At 37.5% G+C, this 22,297-nt stretch overlaps 1 protein-coding gene across 4 annotated transcripts in view; it reads right to left on the bottom strand.

Annotated features, from left to right (window-relative positions):
• LOC122570200 (ras-specific guanine nucleotide-releasing factor 1-like) overlaps positions 1-21,654 on the bottom strand; it is a 58,587-nt gene extending 36,933 nt beyond the window's left edge. Inside the window, exons 1-4 of one of the 4 annotated variants that reach the window (XM_043732220.1) lie at positions 19,123-21,654; positions 15,640-15,862; positions 13,646-13,776; positions 12,834-12,950 (exon numbers count right to left, since the gene is read on the bottom strand). In XM_043732220.1, coding sequence (XP_043588155.1) covers positions 12,834-12,950; positions 13,646-13,776; positions 15,640-15,667 — 276 coding nt within the window. In that variant the 5' untranslated portion in view covers positions 15,668-15,862; positions 19,123-21,654. Of the gene's footprint in view, positions 1-12,833; positions 12,951-13,645; positions 13,777-13,938; positions 14,150-15,639; positions 15,863-19,122 lie in introns of those variants that run through there. The other 3 variants (XM_043732221.1, XM_043732219.1, XM_043732222.1) reach the window with 3 other exon arrangements.
• Between the last annotated feature and the right edge of the window lie 643 nt (positions 21,655-22,297).

The raw sequence follows: 22,297 nt of genomic DNA, 5'->3' as shown, positions 1-22,297 counted from the left end.
GATACGTTCGTTCCTCTGTTACACAATTTTATCAAAGGTTCTATTGAAATAGCAACAGCCAGAGAAAAACTATACCTACGATTAATTCGCATACGCGAATCAAAAACGGATACCGTTTACCCTGTTTCGTAAAATATCCGCCGTATAATAGAAGCGAATCGGATTAATGGTCGCGAGATTGAAACGCATAATACAATTCGCGGCTCGCATTCATTCGATATCGAGCGTTAAAAAGCGATCCGATGCATCTGAGGATACCAACCGCGTGGAAATTGAAATTGTATACGAGTGAGAATTTCGACGTGGACAAGTGGCAGGTATTCAATGCGATTCAAATTCCTTGCCACGATATTCGTGCGTAGGAAGATGCGAATTTTAATTAAGCGACTATGTATACGGTATTCGCGATACAATTGTCGTCGATCGACTGGAATGATACTGGATAAACGTCGTTTATCCCTGCGTTATTATTCCGAACTTATTCGTTCGTTGTAAACGCATTATAAATTTTTAATGTTTCGCGATCGTTCGTTTTTTTCCCCTGAAAATACTTTCCAACGATGTTAGTTGATTTATAATAATTTTATTAGAAACGTTTTCCGTGTTCAGCGTCGGAAGGAAACGCGAATATTTGTCAAGCGGATCAGAATGTTTCCGCGTAGAAAACAAAATTCTTACCAAGTTGTTATATAAATGCACGAACGATTTCAAGATATTGGACTTATTTTCTATAAAACGTAGAAATAAATTTCTCGACGTGGTCTCTGCTGCGGCAACCAAATTCCAATACCTTGAAACCTAGCGCGGTTATTGCAACATTTGAAATTAAACGTAAACGATGTAAAAATATTTTCATTAGTCGGTTCGATAGTTTCACATTTACCACCAAATTTCGCATTCAATTTAGATGTGGTGTTTGCGCGTCGAAAGAACCTGATATTAAAATAACACATCCGTGGCTGCAAGCAACAAGAGAATAACAAAGGAGAGAAGAATAGTAATTATTTAACCAAACGGTTAAAACAAAACGTACGAAATTAATTCCGCCAACGAACATGAACCCTCCTTCTAATATTTTTATCCCTTTACCTTACTAATATATTTTTACATCAATACGAATCTAAGTATAATTTTTCCCTCAATCTTAAGGCTTTTATTAAGGGTGATATTTCTGGAGCATAATACTTAAGAACAAGTGTCTATATATAATTAGAGAGATATACGTATATGTATATGAAGTATTTGAACGACTGGAAAGTCTGCGAAAAAGGAAGAACAAAATATTCGATCGACGCTAATCGATTCTATTTACGTTCGAAATTACAACTGTGAAGAAATTAGTTTGTCCGATTTCCCCTATAAATCAAATTACATATAAAAATAAATTTTAAAGAAATATAGTTATTTTCATGAATATATTACGTATTATTTATTTCATACTGAAATATTTATATACTGCTCGATACCAGTGGCTAAATAATGGCGTAAAAAAAGCATATTAAAAGCCAGGAAGAAACAAGTAAGAAGTAAAACATGCGAGAAAAGTCTAAATCGAAGGTAGACTTTTACGTGTACACTGTGCTCTTAAAACGTATTACAGGCCATCACCTTTAACCCTTCTTCTATTATTTTCACCGCGTGACATGGTTTGCACATTATACTTTCTATGCAATTTAACGATTACGTCGTAAGAAATTTGTGGATATTTCGATATTTATACAACAGAACGGTATTTACAAAATATATTGGGTTGTATTCATACATAATGAAATGTAGCAGCTAGATACGACGAATAAACGGCAAGTTAAAAGTAACTTGATCTATCCCCGTTAATTCGACCTCGCCTCTATCCACCATTTTTCCATACAGATTATTTTCCGTTACCGCGTCGAAAAAATTATTTCGTTACGTCGAGTCACCGAATTTTTGCTTCTTTTCCGATGATTTTCCTCCGAAGTTGTATTTTGCCACACGTTCGTGGCTGGAAACATAATATTAAATCAAATTAATATCAATCGATATAATAAAATTAATAGTTTGGTAGAAGCGGAAACGACGTTACCACTTTGTACAGCAATTTTCCTTCCTCTTTGACCGTTCGATTAAGTTGCGCGAATTAATGCTTAAAATGAAAAAGATGGAATATATAAATCTACTTGTTTAATAACGTTGTCTTTCCAAGCAACCTTTAATACTACAATCAAGAGTTAATAAAGAAGTACCTTCTATTCGTGCGCGCGCGTACAAACTTTTGATAAGATATAAATTAAGAAAGGCAGTAACCTTAACGTTGAAAGAATATTGCTTTAGAAACTCGAGAGTTTTAATTAAAATATTAAAAGCGAAACACAACAAATAGTATGGCGAAGAATATGCTGCGTTATTGTAAAAACTAAAATTGCAGCATTGGAAGACGTCTTATGGTAATTGAATGACTCAAAGTTTTTGTTTTATAATGTAAATTGAAACTTCGTATATCGTGGCAGACGCTAACTAAATCTATTACAAATCATATTCATCATATTCCGTAGAAACTATAATTATTCGTCTGTAATAATTTGACTTCTGCCTGACTGCACGACAATTAATATCATTCACTGTTTATTCGTAACTTTGTAATGACAGAATTTGCGACAAGTTTAATTAATTAGGAATTTTGGAACGAAATTTCAGCAAAATTTTCATTAGGTTGGCTCTAGTTTTCCCAGTGACACCACAGCTGGCTTCGGTTCAATACTACACTGTATACAACGTTGATATACGATACGTTTCCCATAAAGGTATTAGGTAGATTTAATCAAGCAATTTAATCATTTCGGTTTTCCTAAATTGTTAGTTTCTTCGAATTAACGAAATATCGTACGCAACGATTAATACTATTATTATAAACGGTGGATTTATTTCTTGAAAGCCAATCTTTTTCAAGCGCATTGTAGTACATGACACTACGTTCTTTATATTTATCTTTCCTATCGGTACGGTGATTTTGAGTTCTTTTTATACTGCTTCTTTTTATACTACCATTTATGGGAGTAATTATGATCAAACGAAATGACCTTATATTTTTAAAAGATAGAATATAGCGGAACAGAGAAATTTTATATCAAAATGGAGGAAGAAGCCGTATTAAATTTTCACGTTCCATATTTTTATTACGATGTTTCTATCCGTGTATAGTAATATCGTATAATAATTCTCTTCCATCTAATTTATCTACCTCATGGTATTTTTTATAGACTTCATATATATATATAGCGTTCGAATCAATTTCAATTTGTAGCAATTTTGCAACGGACTACGATATTTCAAAATGTTATCATATTAACATAATAATATTGCTTTTGAACGTTAACAGTTCGTCGAACTTATTAGAACTTATTATGTAAACAGCAGATATTATATTTACATTAGTCGGCGATGACCATCGAAGTAAATAAATATGCAAATATCACGAAATGCAATAGCGTGTAACTCTACAAAGTCTGTAATGCGACTAAATAATAATAATAACGATAATAATCTCGGCAACAAATTAAACGTTCCTCGCAACTTTCCGTAACGCAAATAAACTATTTACTGTTTTCGTGAATTTTGTAATCTTTGCTCTCTCACTAAAGTCACAAGTGCAGTCCTAATTATGCGCTTTATGGCCTGCCAGATAAATTATTGGGCAGTCGCTCGATAATAACAAGAACCGTGTGTAATAAATTTGTAGCCTGGCGCATTGGCAATCAATGGACATGGAACTCTGCCTCTTGGCTTGCGACCCGCACCTCCATTTAGCTGACTTTCCAGATATCTTGCCAGACTAGCTGGACTGTCCAAAGGCTAACAGCGTCGCTGATTTGCCAATTAGGTCAGCCTCCGCGATATAAACCAAGGGATAAGTTAAACACGTTAGAAAGCTTTGAGGTAATCGGTCAATGTTACAAACAACAAGTAACATAAAGTTTAGTAATTATTGCAAAGCATGGCGAAACTAAAACCCTTTCCTCGCGAGTTCGAGATTCTTCCTATTACGAGGATCAAGAAGCAAGCTGTACAGAACGATACAAGAAGCTCTGTTCGTGACACGGTAACAATGAAATTTCACGCATGATCGAAGAGAGATACCTGCGTATGAAAAGTAGCAACCTGTACGGAATCTTTTTCCATTTCATCTGTTTTTATATAGAAAGTTTACTGAGCGTAAGGTCAAAGGTAAATCGTAAAGCCATCGATTGTCCCGTTTCCATCTGTCGTGTGTAACAACCATAACAGATGCGGAACAAATTTCTCGAACAACAGCCAGGCAGTCGTTCAAACCCATGCTGGAACTTAGCAGATTGACGACAAGTCAGAAGCGTTGTTACAAATCAAGGAAAGTAACACGACAACTTTCTAAGCATAAATATATCGCAGACAGATGGGAAATGGATTATCTTTGTAAAACAAAATACTCGGCAACGAGTATTCTGATTAGCCATTCATCGAGTGCAACCACTACCATAATTTTCTTCGTAGGAACGCAATAGTATCGCTTTAACGAAATCTATCGATTTTCCCCTGTTGTAAAATTTCTCAGCATCGTACGAGAACGCTGCGGCGCCTGTGCATACGTGATACATTATCGCGGTATCCGCATTCGCTATCCAATGGTTATATCTGTGTATCTTATAAGAACGGATAGGAAAGGTACTGCTCCAAGATCGATAGAGGAATTTTTTTCAGCCTGCCAGGCTGAACGCGCGTCACAGACCTGGCAAATTTATTGTTCGATAAAGTTTGTATGAAACAGGTATCGCCTTTTATTCCAAATATGTATATAATAGGAAATCCGTGTATATATTTACTCTTCTTCTCATCCTGCTATATGTATATATATATATTTATGTAGCAATAAATAATTCAGGAATATGATTTAAAAGAGTATTTATCGCTCGTATTTCTTAAGGCGTTTCAAAATGTTATTTGTCAGGTGATGAAATGGCAATAAAATTTACTTATTAATATCGGCGACTTTCACGAGAAATCTAATATCTTGATATACCTTCCCTGTACTTTCGATATTTAAAAATAAAAAATTGTTACCGACTTCCTTTTGCACCGCTTCGAAAGGACGATCGATATCCACACGCATTGTTATTAGCAACGGTAAGCTTGCTGATGAGCCGTTGTTTGCATATTTATATTGTTAGCATGATTATTATGTTTAAAATATAAGCTTACATATAATTTCCATATTTTGAGAATGCTTGAATTAATGTTATAAACGAAATTGATTAAATCGCTCGATTAAGTCGGAGAAGCGATTCAAAGGCAGAATAAAAAAAAAAAAAAAAAGAAAAAAACAAACGTGTTCGAACAGCGACGTAAAAATCAAATGGTACGATATGAAATTTTTATATTTTAATTGCTAGCAATTTCACGTATGAACGTACGAACTGCAATGAAATCGTTGCCAGTAGAAACTGTTCATTTATCACTCTAGTTATCTTTCAATAACGTAAGCTGCTCCACTCTATAAAAAGTAGCTTTGCGAACGAGAAACAAATACATTTTACGGCACGTGACATTGCAAGATGGAAATAATTGTCTTTCCTCTTTGTGAATACTAAATAGGCTAACGAACGCGAACCCGCAAACGGAATATTAAATAAACAACACGAATACTGTCCTTTGTTTATTCACGAATAAGTTGTGTATCATAATTATCTGTACCTTAGGATTTCTGAAACTGTGAAACACATTTACATCCGTCTATAATAACATACAGCAACTATAGCCATCGTGACCCGTAGAAAAGATCAATTCCACGCTGGAATATAATAAAAATTACGAATTATATATTAAAGATAGATACGAGATATCGAGGAGATATATTAAAATTAGGTCTGCAATAATTAAACTATACCGTCAACGAGAAGCCGTTTTTTTTTTATAGAAAAAGTTGTTCGTTTTAACAGAAATTGTTGCGCTGTTTGTGAATTCCAGAAAGCAATCTCTTTTGATCGAAAATACGTATCTCCGTATCTTCAGCCCCGCGACATGATCAAATGAAAATATTCATCCCACGTCATTCGTTGAAGAGCATCATTTATTAAAAAGATCGTGTATTCACGTGCTACGGTACTCGCGAATTCATACAAACGAAGGGAAAATTTGCAAAATGTGGAAATCACTCAAAGTCGGTATAAGTACGTATGTACCATATGTTTGTTTCTCCACTGCTTTTAAGAGAATAATTTTCCCAATGTTTATGTATATTGTACGTATGTGTATATGTACGTAACGTATGTATATGCACGCGTCTCGGTATCTTTTCAACTTCTTTTGGTATCCGTGAAATGATTTTTACGAATCACGTATTTCTAACGTGCAGCCCAAAAACGTGCATAGATGTATAGTCGCCTTTATAGCGAGTAGTTAGTGACTATATTATACCGAGTACACTCGCTGCCAAAGGGATGTACATTAAAACTATAATATTTCGTTCGTACAAAATATGTCTGTATCAAATATGTATGTACGATCGTTTGACCTGGCTTTTGCCAACTCGGCTTCCGAAACAAAAGCCTGCCAGTCTTACCGATGGATTCACGAGTAGACCATGAGACGAGAAACGCGTTATTCTTCTCCTTCCCTTCTCCTTTTATCTCCATTAGTTGCTTACGAATATTAGATTCCTAGCGAATAATTAATAAACGAATAAAATAGATGCAGATACTAAGACACTGTCGTTGTTATTAAAAATATTAAAAATTCCACGGTCAAATCAAACACTGACGATTGAAAGGTATTTTTGTAGCACGATTCCGTTGCTCGATTATTCACTTGAAATCTTCGTAAAAATTAAAATACGTAAAAATACGTATTTACAAAACAAATAAAAGTAGTCGCAAGCCGCGATCTCTCGCAGAAATGAGCGCCGGATATCTCTTGTTCTTACAGCATAGAAAATTACTAAACTTATTATCAAAAAATGAGGAACGAAAGTATCGTTACAGAATACACAGTACATTTTTCGAGATGTCTACAAAGAGAATATTGGTTAGTTTTTGTTATTGGTACCTGTTCCATAGTGCCTCATAAATTCCACGTATCGAGGTCATCAGCTTGGTTGATCGAGTTATCTTCCGATATTTAAAGCGTCGTCCTCGATAAATACAGCACCGCGAAAGAAAATCCATCCGCATCTACCGATGTTTTACACGCCCTTTTCCACTGCTTTCCGACTATTATCGACAACGAAGTTGATACAGTATTTATGAAGTTTTCATTTGTCGTATCAACGAATAATAATGCTATTTATCAGCCATGTAAAATTAATTCGATTGCTATCGATTCAAATATGCTCGCGTATACCTGTTCATGAACGAGTTGTAAAAGTGATTTTTACCGATGCTACTGCAACAAACGCCGATGAATATTAAATTCCATTTAACGTTTTAGCGCATCCAAACGCACAGCTGCGCATCAGGCGTAACTTGATTTCCATCAGATCGAATGAAACAGCAATGGACGAGAATAAAAACAAGTTCATAATTCTCTGGCGTATTCGTGCGTCGAAAGAACAGCCGACGTTAACGAAGTATAATAGATGACAAGTTTTAGATCCGATGTACAAGATGGAGAGAGTAAACCGCTGATAGAACTTGTACAGCAACGCGAAAAAGGGAAGGCCGTGCACCGCCAAAGCAGCTGTATTTTTGTTTCGCAATTTTTTCACAGACCTTTTCCTCGGGTTTTGCGAGTCTTGCGGCAGCTGCTTTCGAGCAGACGTTTAATTAATTTGCGCTCCAAGGGTAAATACAGAGTGGAGATGCGGACAGCTGTATTTTGCAGTGTCACGTAGAGACGGAATTAAACGTATAGTAAACAGCATGGCAATCTGAATACAATGCAGTTATTAAAAGAGATATTAGACGGATCGTATAGAGAGTAGGTCAGCTGATATCATATCAATCGATTATTGCCATTCTGTTACTCTCATTTCTCTACTTTAATCTTGAAGCCAGCAACTTCTGAACGCCATTGTAACCGAGGTTGGCAATTCGAAAATTTGATGGGTTGCCTCGATAGGAGGTCGTATTAACTACCGATAGAATCTAAACTCGTTAACAAAGTTGTTATAAACTCTGTATGAACACTCGGACAAATGACGAGCTCATTTACCAACAGAATTTTGCGCAAAACTATGTATATATGATAATAGGCTACATAATTGCTAAATTCGAGACAAGACAGGCTCCACATACAATTTTCGTTAGTACTTGCTGCTATCACAACTGCTATTAACATATAATAAAAATGTATCGATGGAAAGTATGAAACCCGCTTCTGCGAAGAACAAAGATTGCAGTGTTTAAACTATAAATCGTCAGATTTCGCAATTCAAAGGAAACGCGCAATATCCATTCCGATCCCATCGTAAACGTTACAGCCAGGATGGAAAGATGAAGACGAAATCGAGAGAGTAGTTTCAACCACCTTTCGAGACTAAGTAAAACGGATACAATGCTAGCCGTGAGACAATGGTACGCTAAAACGGGACGAGCACTTCGACGTAAGAACGACGATGTTCGCCGTAGTCATTGTTTCGTGAACGCTCGTCACGTCAAGGCTAACGGCTGCAATTGATTCCTCGGTGGAGGATGCGAGGATCCTCCGTTTGAAAGGAACCTCTCAAAGCTCGTCGAGCAAACGGAATTCGCGCACACCAACGCTAAACTAAGTGGTAATTCCAGTTCGATCAAAGAGCTTCGAGGAGATTTATCGAAATAAAACGATCTATTAAATAAATCCTATTTATGGCTGGACAAAGACTATTGCCGTATCTTCTTTCTCAATTATTTCTCTTTTTTCTTTCTCTCTCACACGCACACATCACGAGCACGCACATCTACACTTTTGAAATTTTCACATTTTTACATATGGAAACAAAACTTGTTGTCTGGTACTTTGCTCGACAATCGCAAAATAATTTACCAATTTCCACTGTTACTCTGCTTCTGTTCGTTCGTCGTATTTCATTTCATGAATTTTACAAGCTTCGTCATCTCCTTTTATTCCATGACACCGCGTTAATCTTCGTTGCGGTTCTCGTATCCCATCCCAATATTTTACATCCTCAATTTACATCGGTTTCTCCTGCTATTAATTATCGTTAAAATATATCCCGTTAGCCATTAGTTGAGTGACGTTTGTTTCCTTTATCGTAGGTACGTATAACAGCTCTCTACTTTCATATAAAATTGTTCCCAAGTCGACATTCATTTCTTTGTGTCACGCGTTAAAAATTGATTATTTGTTTTATCCGTAAATACGTGTTTAGTTTGCAGCTTAAAATGCAGATGAGTTGATCGATGCTTGGAATGGAACTCGTTCGTTCAAAGATAGCAATGCAATTCGTTTGTTAATCGAACGAAGTGCAACTTGTTTGCCATAGCTTCTCCACTGATATGAAATACATGGATCGATAGATCGACGAAAGTTTCTAGCTTGGATCATCTAACAACGGCGATATTTCATAAGAATTGGTTTTAAAATATTCTCTACAAAAAAAGAAATTGCTACGACAGACTTTGCCTCTGTGCAACACATGACAACTACAACAACCAAAAAAGGACTACTAAATAGCGTTAAAAATCCAATGTCAATTCAAAGCAGTTCACAGGATCAAACTGTGAAACCTTAAAACGTTTCAAACTTTGTTCGGAACAGAATTTCGTCAGAAATTGAATCTGTGTTTTCAATTATCGCCCAGCAGTAGTACCCTTCAAACTTTTTCCACCTCGAAACGGACTTGTTTGAGGTGAGAGATTAATTTACACTTCGATCTCTAGTGGCTGAAGGCAACGATCATGGTATATACATACATATATACATTGTACATCGAAGCAAGTTATTCCCTCGATATTTTATTCTTTGAAAGCGGATTTCAGAGTTGCGTCAGGAAGCAACGAGAAGTCCTTGTTGTGATCATCACCACAGATGCATCGAAGTTAAATTACTATTGGACTCGAAGAACGCTGCTCCAGGAATTCGATCGCTCAGTCACGAGAATGGTTAACAGCCAAACAGGTGTTACGTTATAGTTAGGGAAGGACCCGTTTGTTCGCCGACTCAAACTCGCAGATACGTTGATTATTTGAACAAGTTAAACGACATTTGTCGTGACGATCAAAGATCCTAAATACGTCGACTGTTTCGTTTCGCTTTCTGCATGGCGGTACGACTTTTTCCCGAATATTCTACTTACGTACAGTTATCATTAAGCGAATGACACGAAACAAATATAATTCTAGCACAGTTGCTTAATTAATTAATACTCAATTACTCATAGAGTATCGTTAGATTTTCGTTCTTACGACGATCTCGCGATAAAGTGATTGATAGGATGAGCGGCCGATTTAATAAAGAACAGTTATTATATAGCAGTCTGGTTATTTAGGTGGTAAATTTTGCACGAAATATTGCCAATTTTAATTAAATTGAGTGATGTCAGTAGCTGTAAAAATACAGGATATGAACTTTATAAGGTACGATATGCAAATACGTTCGTGCTCACGAAACAGTGTAACATAAAAAGTGTAACAACGGTGTGATGATAAGCGTCGCGAGAGATTCGCTAAGTTCGTAATCGTCCTTTAAAGATGAAAATATCGTACAACGCATGTCGAAAAAGGAAAATAAAAAAAGGATTGACCCGGTGAGGTCGAGCGACCTTTGAATAAATCGATAGATCGGCTTACGCATTAATACGTCATGTGCAATTAGTTTACAATCATAAGCGCGTAGTCAGAGAGTGCTTTATCCGGTATAAATGAAAATAAATATGTAACTTTGACGATAATAAGCTTTTTTTCGTATTGTTTTCTCTTTCGTATCGCCCTTGATAAATACGAGAACGTAACGTGAATAATTAAAGAATTATTTTATAACGAGAGAATTATTTAATAACGAAAGAATTATCGAATAAACGTCCCTATCGTAATATCGTGAACTAGCTGCCTTATAAATTATTAACACACTTTAAAGACCAAGATTGCGTTTTAATAATTAGCAACAACTTGTTCAAGATTAATCGAGTCTTTGCAAAATTTATTACGTTCCTCGAACAGAGACAATGCTTTCCAACTTTCTGTCAACAATGACCTCTCGTTTATTTCTTACGACGGCACGAGAGAAGAAACAGTTGTTACATTGTTCTATACAAGCCAACCAAATCGCATTCGAAATTCCAATGTTGTCCCGAACAAATACAATGGACAGAAGAAACGCAGTATGCAAAACAGTCACGTAAAACGAATCGTATCAATCAGTTTCCAACATACTCTGCAGCGAGCATCCCTTTTTCGTAAATCGCAACCTAACTTTCAAATAACAGGGTACCGTAAAACGACCGTCGGAAAGTACTTTCACGATGGTAGTACCGTGACAAAGGGAGATCTGCCGAACAAAATATTCATGGTTGCTCCTACTCCCTACCTGATATTTTCACCGATTCATTCTCACGCTACAGAAATACAACATATACATTTTATCGTATTTAATTTATGCATTACATGTATATTTATGTAAGGATAAAAGATATCGTGCAACGTATTCGCAAATTCCATCGCAGTATGTGAAAAGTGAGCGGAAAGATTAATCTTTAAACAAATTCAAGCATGAAACGGCATTTTCATCGATAACGTTCGGGAATAGCGAGAAGGAAGGTATCATTCTGCTACACGATGCGAATGTTCGTAGTTTCTTCCAAACGTCTATTCCAAAATTATCAGACAGTATAATTAACGAATATCCTACATTGGTATACCGTTGTCGTTGGAGATATGTCATCAGATATCAGGTTATCGAGAACACGGCTCTTTATCTCAGTGGCTGCTATAGATCGTGCTATGTACTCTACTTATTCACGTCTGTCCATTGTTCGACCTGTCGTTGCATCCAGGCACCGATTCCGCCGATCCTAGCTGTCTATAAATTCTCTCTTTTCTAAATATCAATGTTATCGTTCTCGCGATTATTTTATCATCGTTGCGCAATTATCCGGCGAGTCTAGAACAGTGCCGCTTAAAACGCAACCGCTTAAACGTAAAACGAGTTAAATCGTGTATCGGAAGTTATACGCGTAATTTTGATACACTAAAGGTCGCGTAAATTGCACAATGACGCATCGTCTCTGCTCAATCGACTCTGCGTGAATGCACAAGTCGACAAGTGAGGTCACGTTAATGCGATGACAAAGGGCCGCGAACCCGAATCTCGTGCACCAGGGTTTGCGTCCACGAGTTTTTCTAAAAGCGTACTCCACTTACACGTGGCTCGTTTTGCACGATACTTGACCCCAATTCCGTGCGTGCACGCGAAATGCATGGGTTTAAGCTTAAAGCATAATGACAGCCGGTCTCGGTAATCTTCAAAGGAACAGCGAAATTATCTGTACTTTGGGGGAAAGGACAAATGGAATTAGCTACGTGTAGCTAGGCGCACAGTTTCTCGCTACGATAGTTGGTCGTCGATGCGAGACTATATCGTTACGCCTCTGCCTATCGTGTCAGTTTAAGAACGGGGGGAAATTTTACGTACTATATTACGAATATGAGATTTTTATGAGAAATTCGAGACGCGGGGAAAATGAAATGAAAACGATACGCGTTGTTAAAATGTTCGAAATACCCTTCTACATGTTTGCTCGTGCAGAACAGAGATTAATAACCCAGCACGTTGTACATCATTGTTCAAAGAAAATGTCGGGAAGTAGGTTCGTATTGCGAATAATACGCGTGTAACTGAGCCACGCAGACAGTGCTGACACTGCACAGCTAGTAAAAGCGGTATACACTTACCTGTTTATCTGGCTCTTTGCCTTTGGCGGTAATGAGGCGATCGCAGTAGCAACCCTCCAACAAAACAACACCGCTGGGCCTCGAGCAGCTTTCATTTTCGTAGTAGAATAGCAAATTCTGTAACATATATAGCCATCGTCATACGTCTAGAACGAAATATAACGACATTAAATTTAAAAGCGAACTTTCGACTATTTCTCGAAGCGAGGGAAAAAGAGCTCGCCTGATGACGTGAAAATTTCATTTGCGTGTTACGCGCAACAGTTTCTATAGGGTAAATGTAAAAGTACTTATACGATAACACGAGTTGAAGCTTCGAAAAACTATGTTTGTTGTTACGTTTTAACGAAGCGGAATATACGGACCACGGAAAAGAACGAAAAAAAAAAAAAAAAAGGAAAAGATAGGAAACATTGTTGAAACTGCATTTAAACGAAAAGTTTCGTTTCTACGAAATTTGCAATTGTATTTACCTAAAAGCGATGGTACGTAAAAGGAAAATTAATATATGTATTAATTACCTTTTTATATATTTTTTATATACAAATATTAATATATGCAAAATTTCTCAGCCAGGCAGATTGTCCAAATTAGTTTCGGATACGCTGGTATAGCTACTTATCGCGCTAAACCACCAGTTATCGTGGAAAACTGTATCGTTACGTGCACGCGCATGCAACTTCCACACGAACAGTTTCTCTGATTCGTTCAAAGAACCGGAACAAAAAGACGACCACGTCGCGGATTTTTCCCCTTAAATACGAAGTTTCGAAAGGATGATCAACACGAAAATCGACGTATGTGTCACTCACCTGATACAAAACGAACCATCGTAATTGCCACTTGGCCGAGTCGGCGGTTCGTTTGTGCAAATATCCAGTGAACGAGTGATCGTAATGAGCTTTTTCCGAGAGCATGATGAGCTGCGAGTCGTTCACCCTCACTGAAACACACAACAAATATCACACGTGAAATGGTAGGAATTGTAGCCGAATCCGTAATTTAGCCGTTCGAACGCAACGTTCTCAGTCGCGTTGTACGCGTTCTGATGCTGCCTAGTTATCGTGTCATTTTTCTTCTCTGATGAATTTATTCGCCACGTTACCGGTCGACTCAACGAGACAGTTTACTTGGAAAAACGCTTCGCCCTCGTCGATCTTCTCTGCCACCAACTTTTTGCATTTTACGATTAAACTTCTCGTAATTTCAAACTTTTCATCGCGTTTTCGCAAGAAGATACGTGGAAAATTACACGATTAGTAGAAAATGCAAAACGACCAGTCGTTAATTCTTGTGCGTTCTTTTAAATAATGCATCCGTTGCGCGTATTCTAGCATAAATAATGCTTCCGTGAGAAAGTTTGACGTCACTAATTTCCTGTAAAAACAGATGCAAATGGCTCGGTAGAATTTACAGCGACTAGAAGTTGTTAATATGAATGTGAATAGCGTTATTCGATAACGCAAATGTTCGTATGGGTTAAATTGGCGTAGAGTTTGAAATAGGTCTATCACTCATGCGCGTAATCTGAATATTCTTGCATCGAATTAACACGCGGCATACAAACTTGTGACAAGTTTTCACGCACTAACGTTGAATATCGAATTCCATGCGCCATGGAATGTTCGCTGTTCCTGTTCCTACATCCGCGGTAGTAACACTATATCATACTTTGAACAAATCAGGATCGTTGGTAAAATATTCTAGATACAATTTTTTTCACCTATAGAAGCATCGAAAGAAAAGATTTGAAGTTTGAAATTTGGAATTTGCAGTCGAGACGAAAGTATGCGATTTTCTAATGTTCCCTAGTATCCTAAATCAAATATCTCTGTTGAAACAAACTTTACAAACGTGGAAGCAATTAACGAGAAAGATCTAACGGCGATCCCTTCTGGCCGATCTTTCAACGAGCAATCCATCGTAAAGTTAAGGATATTCCGAGACGCGTGTCTTGCACGTTCTCGATCCACTGAAATCTGAAAAACACCGAGATTTGTTGCAGCACAACTTCAACCGAAACTATTACGGTACAAGCGAAGGAAAAGTTTTCTCGTGTGTGAAAGTGAGTCGACAGACAGATGTGATTTTTACAGAAGTCATCCATCATGGCAAGTTGCTTTCGGTAGACCTGCAAGTATACTTCTTCGTTCGACGAGAAGTTATTCTCGCTTCTCTGGCAATTGCTTTATTTAAATCGACGAATGATATTTCACCGAATTGATTCCGAAACAGGTGAAAATTATTTTCTAACGCGTCTTCACCCTTTACGTGAAAAATCGCTAAGCATTCGTTAACCAAAAGCCGTGGAAACGTGAAACAGGAGTTACCCTTTGAAGTTGAAAAAATAGAAAACTGGCGAAAACAAAGGGACTTGATCGTATTTCTTCTTGTAATCCGATGTACGTAAAATAGTATTTTTGACGAATTTGTAAAATTTCGAGGCAGCAGGAAACGAAAACGTTTGACCGAATCGTCACATGCACGGCTTTTTTTTTTTTTTTTTTGTTTGAAAGTGTAACGAATTATTTTTTAGTAAACAAGAGCCACGAAGCCATGGACTTTTTGCGCCAATTTTTGTTTCCGAAAAGCTGATTTCGAATATCTGTCAAACGAATCGCGCGTGTTCTATGTTAAATATTCAACCGAAACAAATTTTTCAGTTTAATATTCGTGTTTTATCAGACTGCTATATTTTAAAAGGGTTCCGGTCGAGTTGCAACGAATGCTTTCGAAAGACATATCGACCGACGCATAAATTGAGTCGAGAATGTTGAAAATAGCAATGGCTTCGCTCGCAACTTACCAGTTCTTTGCATCTTTGGGCTGAGCATGATCACAGGTCGTTGGCGAAGCTTCTTTTCGACGATCCACGCGATAAATATTGATTGTCCAGAATACCTTGTATAGGGTGACGTAGAAAATAGCACCGTGCTGTCGCGATGTTGCGCACGGACGTTTATCGTGGTATAAGTATCTTAGGAACTCCAATTTCTTCAGCCTCTTCAACAACGCGTCCCACCACGGTTCTAAACAAGGCAAGTAGGAGAAAAGAAACTGTTCAACTTCTTGAATTATCAGAAACTTACGTACACTTTATAATAACTTGTTGTTCTACTCCTTTTTCAATATCATGTATACGTATAGAATGGTCCGATAGGTAAAATAGATTACAATCAAGTTTTAAAGGAAGTTTCAAAATGAAAGTAATAATAGAACAGGCCATGAATTTTATAACTAGTATGGTAATGCGTCTCCTTAACAACTTTTTCTTTCTTACTTTTATTTCAAACAAATTGAACTAGCAATCGGTGTATTTATTTATCCGTTTCAAATTAACGTGAAGTGCAGCTTCATTCTAAATAAATACGTCATCTTCTAATTAATATATCGAGCAATATGTTATAACAGGATTAATCATACCGTGTTATCAAACAAAGAAGAAAAATATACGACTATCGCATAAATTGCATGTAAAAATCTTATTTGTAAAATCTTATTTGTCCTATATCGAACTTTCGACGTTCGTATTAACGCTTTTATCTTGTGCGCGTTTCATACCTTCTACCTCTCTACAGTTCTATCTTCCATTGCTTTTTCTCTATGTTCGAGCTTGTGAAACAAAATACGCGAATAATAGCATTCGTATGTTATCTAAGACAGTTTGCGCACGAGGAACGGTATTTTGATAACAGTAACTTCCTATCCATCGATATCATTGTTTTTCTAGGTCTGTGATACGCGTACGAACGTAATGATAGAAACCACAGAATATTTTAAAACCGAATGCATAATTAATCGTATGTGAAAAATCGCATAAAATTTGAGTGTTTAGACAGTGTGAGGCAGATCCGCGGTTGATTGTACATAACTTTTCAAGAATATCTAACGTTGGTTCTGCAAGCACGTACATACAGTTGGGTAAATGGACGTCGCATAAGTACTCTTAGTCGAAACTTTCTTTGAAGTTATAGCAACTTACGTTTAGTTTATTTATAGCTGAATTCATAATTTCATTCGCGATTTAAGATGCAAGAAATTTATGCGTAAGGCTGAATCTTGCGAAACGTGAAATACTGCGGTGTAACGTGTCAAAATAATTACACGGTATAAGGATAAATCTAAAAATTATAACAAAGAAATATGTAGCCTCAAGGTTGTTTACTCTTCTATTTCTTACGCGCAAAAAGTATAAAAAGACACGCGAGACGATTGCTCACAGCTTAATCTAATGTGTACTTTCTAATGTAGTGTAACACGTTTCATAAACATTGCTTAATATATTCAAACGTTATGTAAAGTACATGTAAATGCAATTTTGTCTAATACGTCAATTATTTCATATCGTATATTTATATCGAAATATTATCAGCGGAGCAATATTTCTTTATATAATTGTCATTGACGGCAAGTAATTACAATATAAACAAATATATGTATACTTGCGCGTAATTAAATATTTACAATTAATTAAACCTTTATTTTAATAAACTGGATTTAGTATTATTGCGCATACACGGCAGGATTTCCCATTATTCGTCATATAACAACATCATATAACAATATTACAAATGATACATTTAAATCATTATATTTTATTTTGTAGATTAAGCTTATATTTATTAATGACGATATCACTGCGTAATATTTCTTCTATAATAATTCAGAAAGAACTTCTATAATTCAATCTCGGCCGAATTTTTTAGTTTTTCCAGCTTCCATTTTCTCTTATTACCATAATAAATGTATTTACTTTTATTCGATCAAATAACACTCAGACACGACACAATGTCCAGAAAAATCTTTTTTCCAAAGAGAATATTAGTGGCGTTAGATAAAAACTCGACAGTTCATTAGCGTTTAATCGTTTCAATTAATTGTATCGTGATAGAATCTGTTAGACACCCGATTAAAAACGCAGTCGCCTCTATAGCGAGACGCCTAAATAATTAAAACAGAGGAATGTTTATTTTAAAACTCTCATCTGCTGTTTTCCAGAGCCAACTAAAAATTTCACATTGCTCGTCGTCGTCGTCGTCGTTTAACGCTATTCGATGTGGGAAACGAATGAAATGTCCACGTATTGGATTAACGGTTTTTTATTTATCGGAATATTCATTTATTTGTCAGAAAATCCACACGCTCGCGTCCTGTGATTCATGGAATTTCATTACACGCGCATCATTATCTTTTGCTGTCGACACGCGGTCCAGAGTTTTACGTTCCGTTTCACAAACGAGATTTGCTTCAGGCCGGATATTACACTATCGTTCGCTACGTCCATACGTATTTACATATCTACATACGCGTATATACATACATATGTGCGCGTTGCTTGGAGACAGTATTTTAAACTTTCGTTATCCTGTGATTTTTATCATTCGAAATCAAAAAATTTCCATCCGAATCTGCGGAGGACTATATTTTTGTCCGACGATTGTAACTTTATAATTTGACGAAACTTAGCGTAAAATCGAGATATGTATCTGTGTTCCTCTATATGTGTCAGTATAAATAAAATGTGGAAGTTTGGCGAAGATCACATCTCTTCGTATGAATAGAAAAAGTAACTGGATAGATTCAAATTTTGCGTGAAATCTTACGTGATATTTTTCAAAACTTATTATTTCAACTTTTATCTAACTCCACATTTTGCGATGTAACAAATAACGTTGCTAACTGACCGTGCATTAAATCATGTTCGTCTCCCGCATTAAAATCTACACGACTATTTACAAAAAAAAAAAAAAAAAAAATCCACCGAGACATAAGTCGCTAGACTAAAAACGTAGTCTTTATACGTGACTCTTGGTATTGTTCGATTTCAACTCTGAAACTCGTGAAGTACGTGCGTATACGCTTCGCGAATGTCTAAGATCAAACACGTTCCAACTCGAATAGATAACGTTTATGGAACGCCGAAGTGTAACGGAACACCCTGCGACATACCGACAGCCGTATCAAAGGATACAGCTTCCTTTTCGGTATACTACTCATTGGGAATAACCATGCGGCAGCATCCACTCGACGACGCGACGCCGTAATACAACCGCATCAAACGAAAGAGGCGCTCGCTGCGGCAAACGATGCTTCAGCGGATTAATCGCGCGCAATTCGCACCGTTCGAACCGCATCGTACTTTCCAAACGAATCGATGACCAAAAAAGAAAAAAGAATCATAAATCAAGAATAAAACGAGAAGAAGAAATTGAAGAAAGGAGAGAAAGAGAAGAAGAAACGAAGGAAGAGGGAAGTATAGTATAGCGTAGCGATTTTGGTGACACAGTACCTGTTACTTCTTCCCCCGATATATCTATCCTCTCCAGTTCTCGACTGATGTTGCACCACCTGTTCGTGCTCCAGATTCACAGTCCCCCCTCCACAGTAGTCTGCCTCTCTAAATATATATGTATTCCCTCGGCCACGGATGTCCGAGGATGCGGCGGCAGCGTCGAGGCGGATCCGGCGCGAACGAGCGTGTCTCTGGTCGGCTGGAGAGAAGGTGCGAGGACCGATTAAACGATTATTAATCGAGTTGGTCCGGCGAGCAGCAGTAACGAGGTCGGGCCAGGTGACCAGGATGAGGACGGCCGTTGTACGAACAAGAACGTGGAAACTGGTGGCCCGTTACCGGCACCCGACATGGTCGAGGATGTTTCGGCATCGGGAGTCGCGACGTGCCTATCCTGAGGCATCGCCACGGGTTCACGGGGCTGCCTCCTCTGCTCTGCCTTTTCTCCAACCCCAGAAGCTGCGCGCTTACCTGTCACTGCGCACACTCCCGCTGAAAGCCACCCCACACGACACGGCATGGGCGGATCTATATGTGGGCTAATTGGGCTGCAAGAAATGGGATCAAGTTCAATACGACCGACGTCGCGCCGGAATTGGTGAATCAATGCTCGTTCCAACGTTGCAATATCATTCGGCCATTGGTCATTCCATCTTTCTACCCTTTTTCTATCGTTCCATCGATTTCCTTCTGCCCCTTTTCCTAAAAATGGAAAAGAATCGACCGATTACCCATCCAAATCGATCTGCGGATTTCATCCATTTATATCTCTCGCTATGGGTTCGTCTAGAAAACATATTTTATAAGGTTCGACCAACCATTCTTCGAGGCATACGTCGCAGAATTATTATTGCCAACGGCATGGGTCGGATATTTTTTTACAACGTTCGAAATAGTTGCGAAAATCTATGGACATTCGAGAGCAGACTTTTAACATTATACCATACTTTATACGTTGTCAAGGTTCAGAAATATATATGTATATGTATATGTATGTTTTAATTGAATTATGCATATGAAGATGCGAAGAAGAATCTTTCTGATAAAGTGTTCGTATCAGGAACTGGGTGTACCGATTTATCGTGTATAAGGAGACATAAATTTTGAATATTTATCGTGCAAGGATTTTGATAAATGATGTCTGATACGTTTTAAAATGAATGGTAATCACCAAACGATTTCTTACAAACATGAAACAGCTACGTTACTTGCGACGTGTATATGCTGCGAATTCCATGTAGATATTTTCCAAGATTTTCGTTCGGCGAAAGAAACGAGTGTTATTACTCGAAAGCAGCAAAACACTGGAAAAATAAATGAAAGCGATCGGATATGAAAAATATCATTAGCGCGTAACTGGGAATAACGAGAAGAATGTTGTGAAACGTCAGAGAATTTTGAAGACATATTCATTTACCACCTTTCCTTCGCTTTCACGATATTGAGCACTAAATGAAGTTAACACGGCAAATGGAACAAAGAAATGAAAATCGGTGAACTTTAAAAGAATGTTTGCATTGTTTTCGGGATGCGCTAGCTTAATATACGTGAGAGTAACTTTAATGCTTGTATCTCTTAGGCTTTGATACTTCCTTCATACGTCAAACCTTCGTTACATTTTCTCGATTACCGCGTCCATGTAGGATGGCCTATTTTAATTTATAGGGTGTCCCTAGAAGGAAAGTACCGCGTTAATGGTGGCATGATTCTAAAGCAGGATAAGACTAAGATGCTACACGATACTGAAGCAGTAAATAACCGCTTTCGCGTTGAATACACCTTTTCCTAAAATTGCCGTTACCCGATCGAATTTTAATAAAAACCGCTGATATCTAACGCTACTTTTTATACTATTCTATATTATAACCAGGTTTCCAGAAAGAAGCTCGTTATCGCGCGACGAAACTTGCTCTACTTTAATTTCTTAAGCCGCGCGATCAAACGGAACTCCACTCTGAAAATTGCACGATATCTGACAAAGGAAAGAACGCAACAGACCCTACAATTTCTTCATAAACAAAAAGCCAGTTAGTCACCCTATATCAATATCGGCGAGGATAGGAAAAAGGAGATATTCATTGATCGAGTTACTCGTCTCCGGAATATCCCGATAATCCTCGCCAACCCTTCGAACCTCCTGTGTAAAGCTCCGCGTTCAATCTTTTTCCATTCGATATCCTTTCCGCTGATAAGGTGAATCGAGTCACCCTGTGATAATGACGACCAGGCAGAGAAATTAGCTCGAGGCTCCGAAATTCTGGTATCCAACCCTGCATAACTATCATCCCGACAACTCGACTCTCCTAAATATCCGTGTCTCGCATCCCCCGTTCCACGACGCGACGCAACGTGCCGATCTTCCCCTCCTTGCGATACCAACAACGATCCAGATCACGTCGGGTCGCCGCATCAGGAGGAGGTCTAACCGAACATCCTTCGACGGACTCATTCAAGGAATCTCGAACGCGCCCGCCTGACTCCAACAGATTTTTGCTTTGTCGGTTCGAACGACCAAGTTCACGATTTCAAACCGGGGAAAACGTCTCTACAACACACGGAAAAATTAATTACGCCGTCGGCAATTTCGCATCCTCGGGGAATTTCATCGTTGGTTACGTCAAAGAGAAACTTTGTATTTCGGTTACCATGGGTTATTTGCTTAATTACGTTCTTCATTAGCGTTGCGTTAATGAATAATCGTTGCGTTTCCTCAGTAGTATTACCTTTATGAAGTATCTAAAACTCTTTCACCGTAACGTTGGAAACACATTTCATCCGGTGCAACTGGCAAAGTTGCACAGAGCTGATCACTGATCATGTACCATTGATATATGATCCTACGAAGCTATTGAGCTGCTCACATTTCGATTGAGGCTCTTAATATGGTTGCATTAGAATCATTCACGCATTGATGTGTTATGATGAAACGATAAGCACGTTTGCTTTAACGTTGCGTATCGTGAGATATATTGTGATTATTTTTAGATCTTTTCTCCTTATAAATTGTTATAATTTCCTTAGAAAATAGTATTAGGTATCGTATTAGAATTTGAAATTATTGCAAGACTTTTGAATTAATATCGTTCGTAATATCTGATATAATTCAAATACAAATTACCTTGAACTTTCAAAATGTTGGTTGATATAAAAGAGTATGAATTCTTTCTTTTTT

This window comes from Bombus pyrosoma, linkage group LG8 (genome assembly GCF_014825855.1).
Source record: "Bombus pyrosoma isolate SC7728 linkage group LG8, ASM1482585v1, whole genome shotgun sequence".
Taxonomy (NCBI): Eukaryota; Metazoa; Arthropoda; class Insecta; order Hymenoptera; family Apidae; genus Bombus; species Bombus pyrosoma.
Note: the sequence above shows the minus strand (reverse complement) of the source record. Positions and strands in the feature narration are given on the sequence as shown.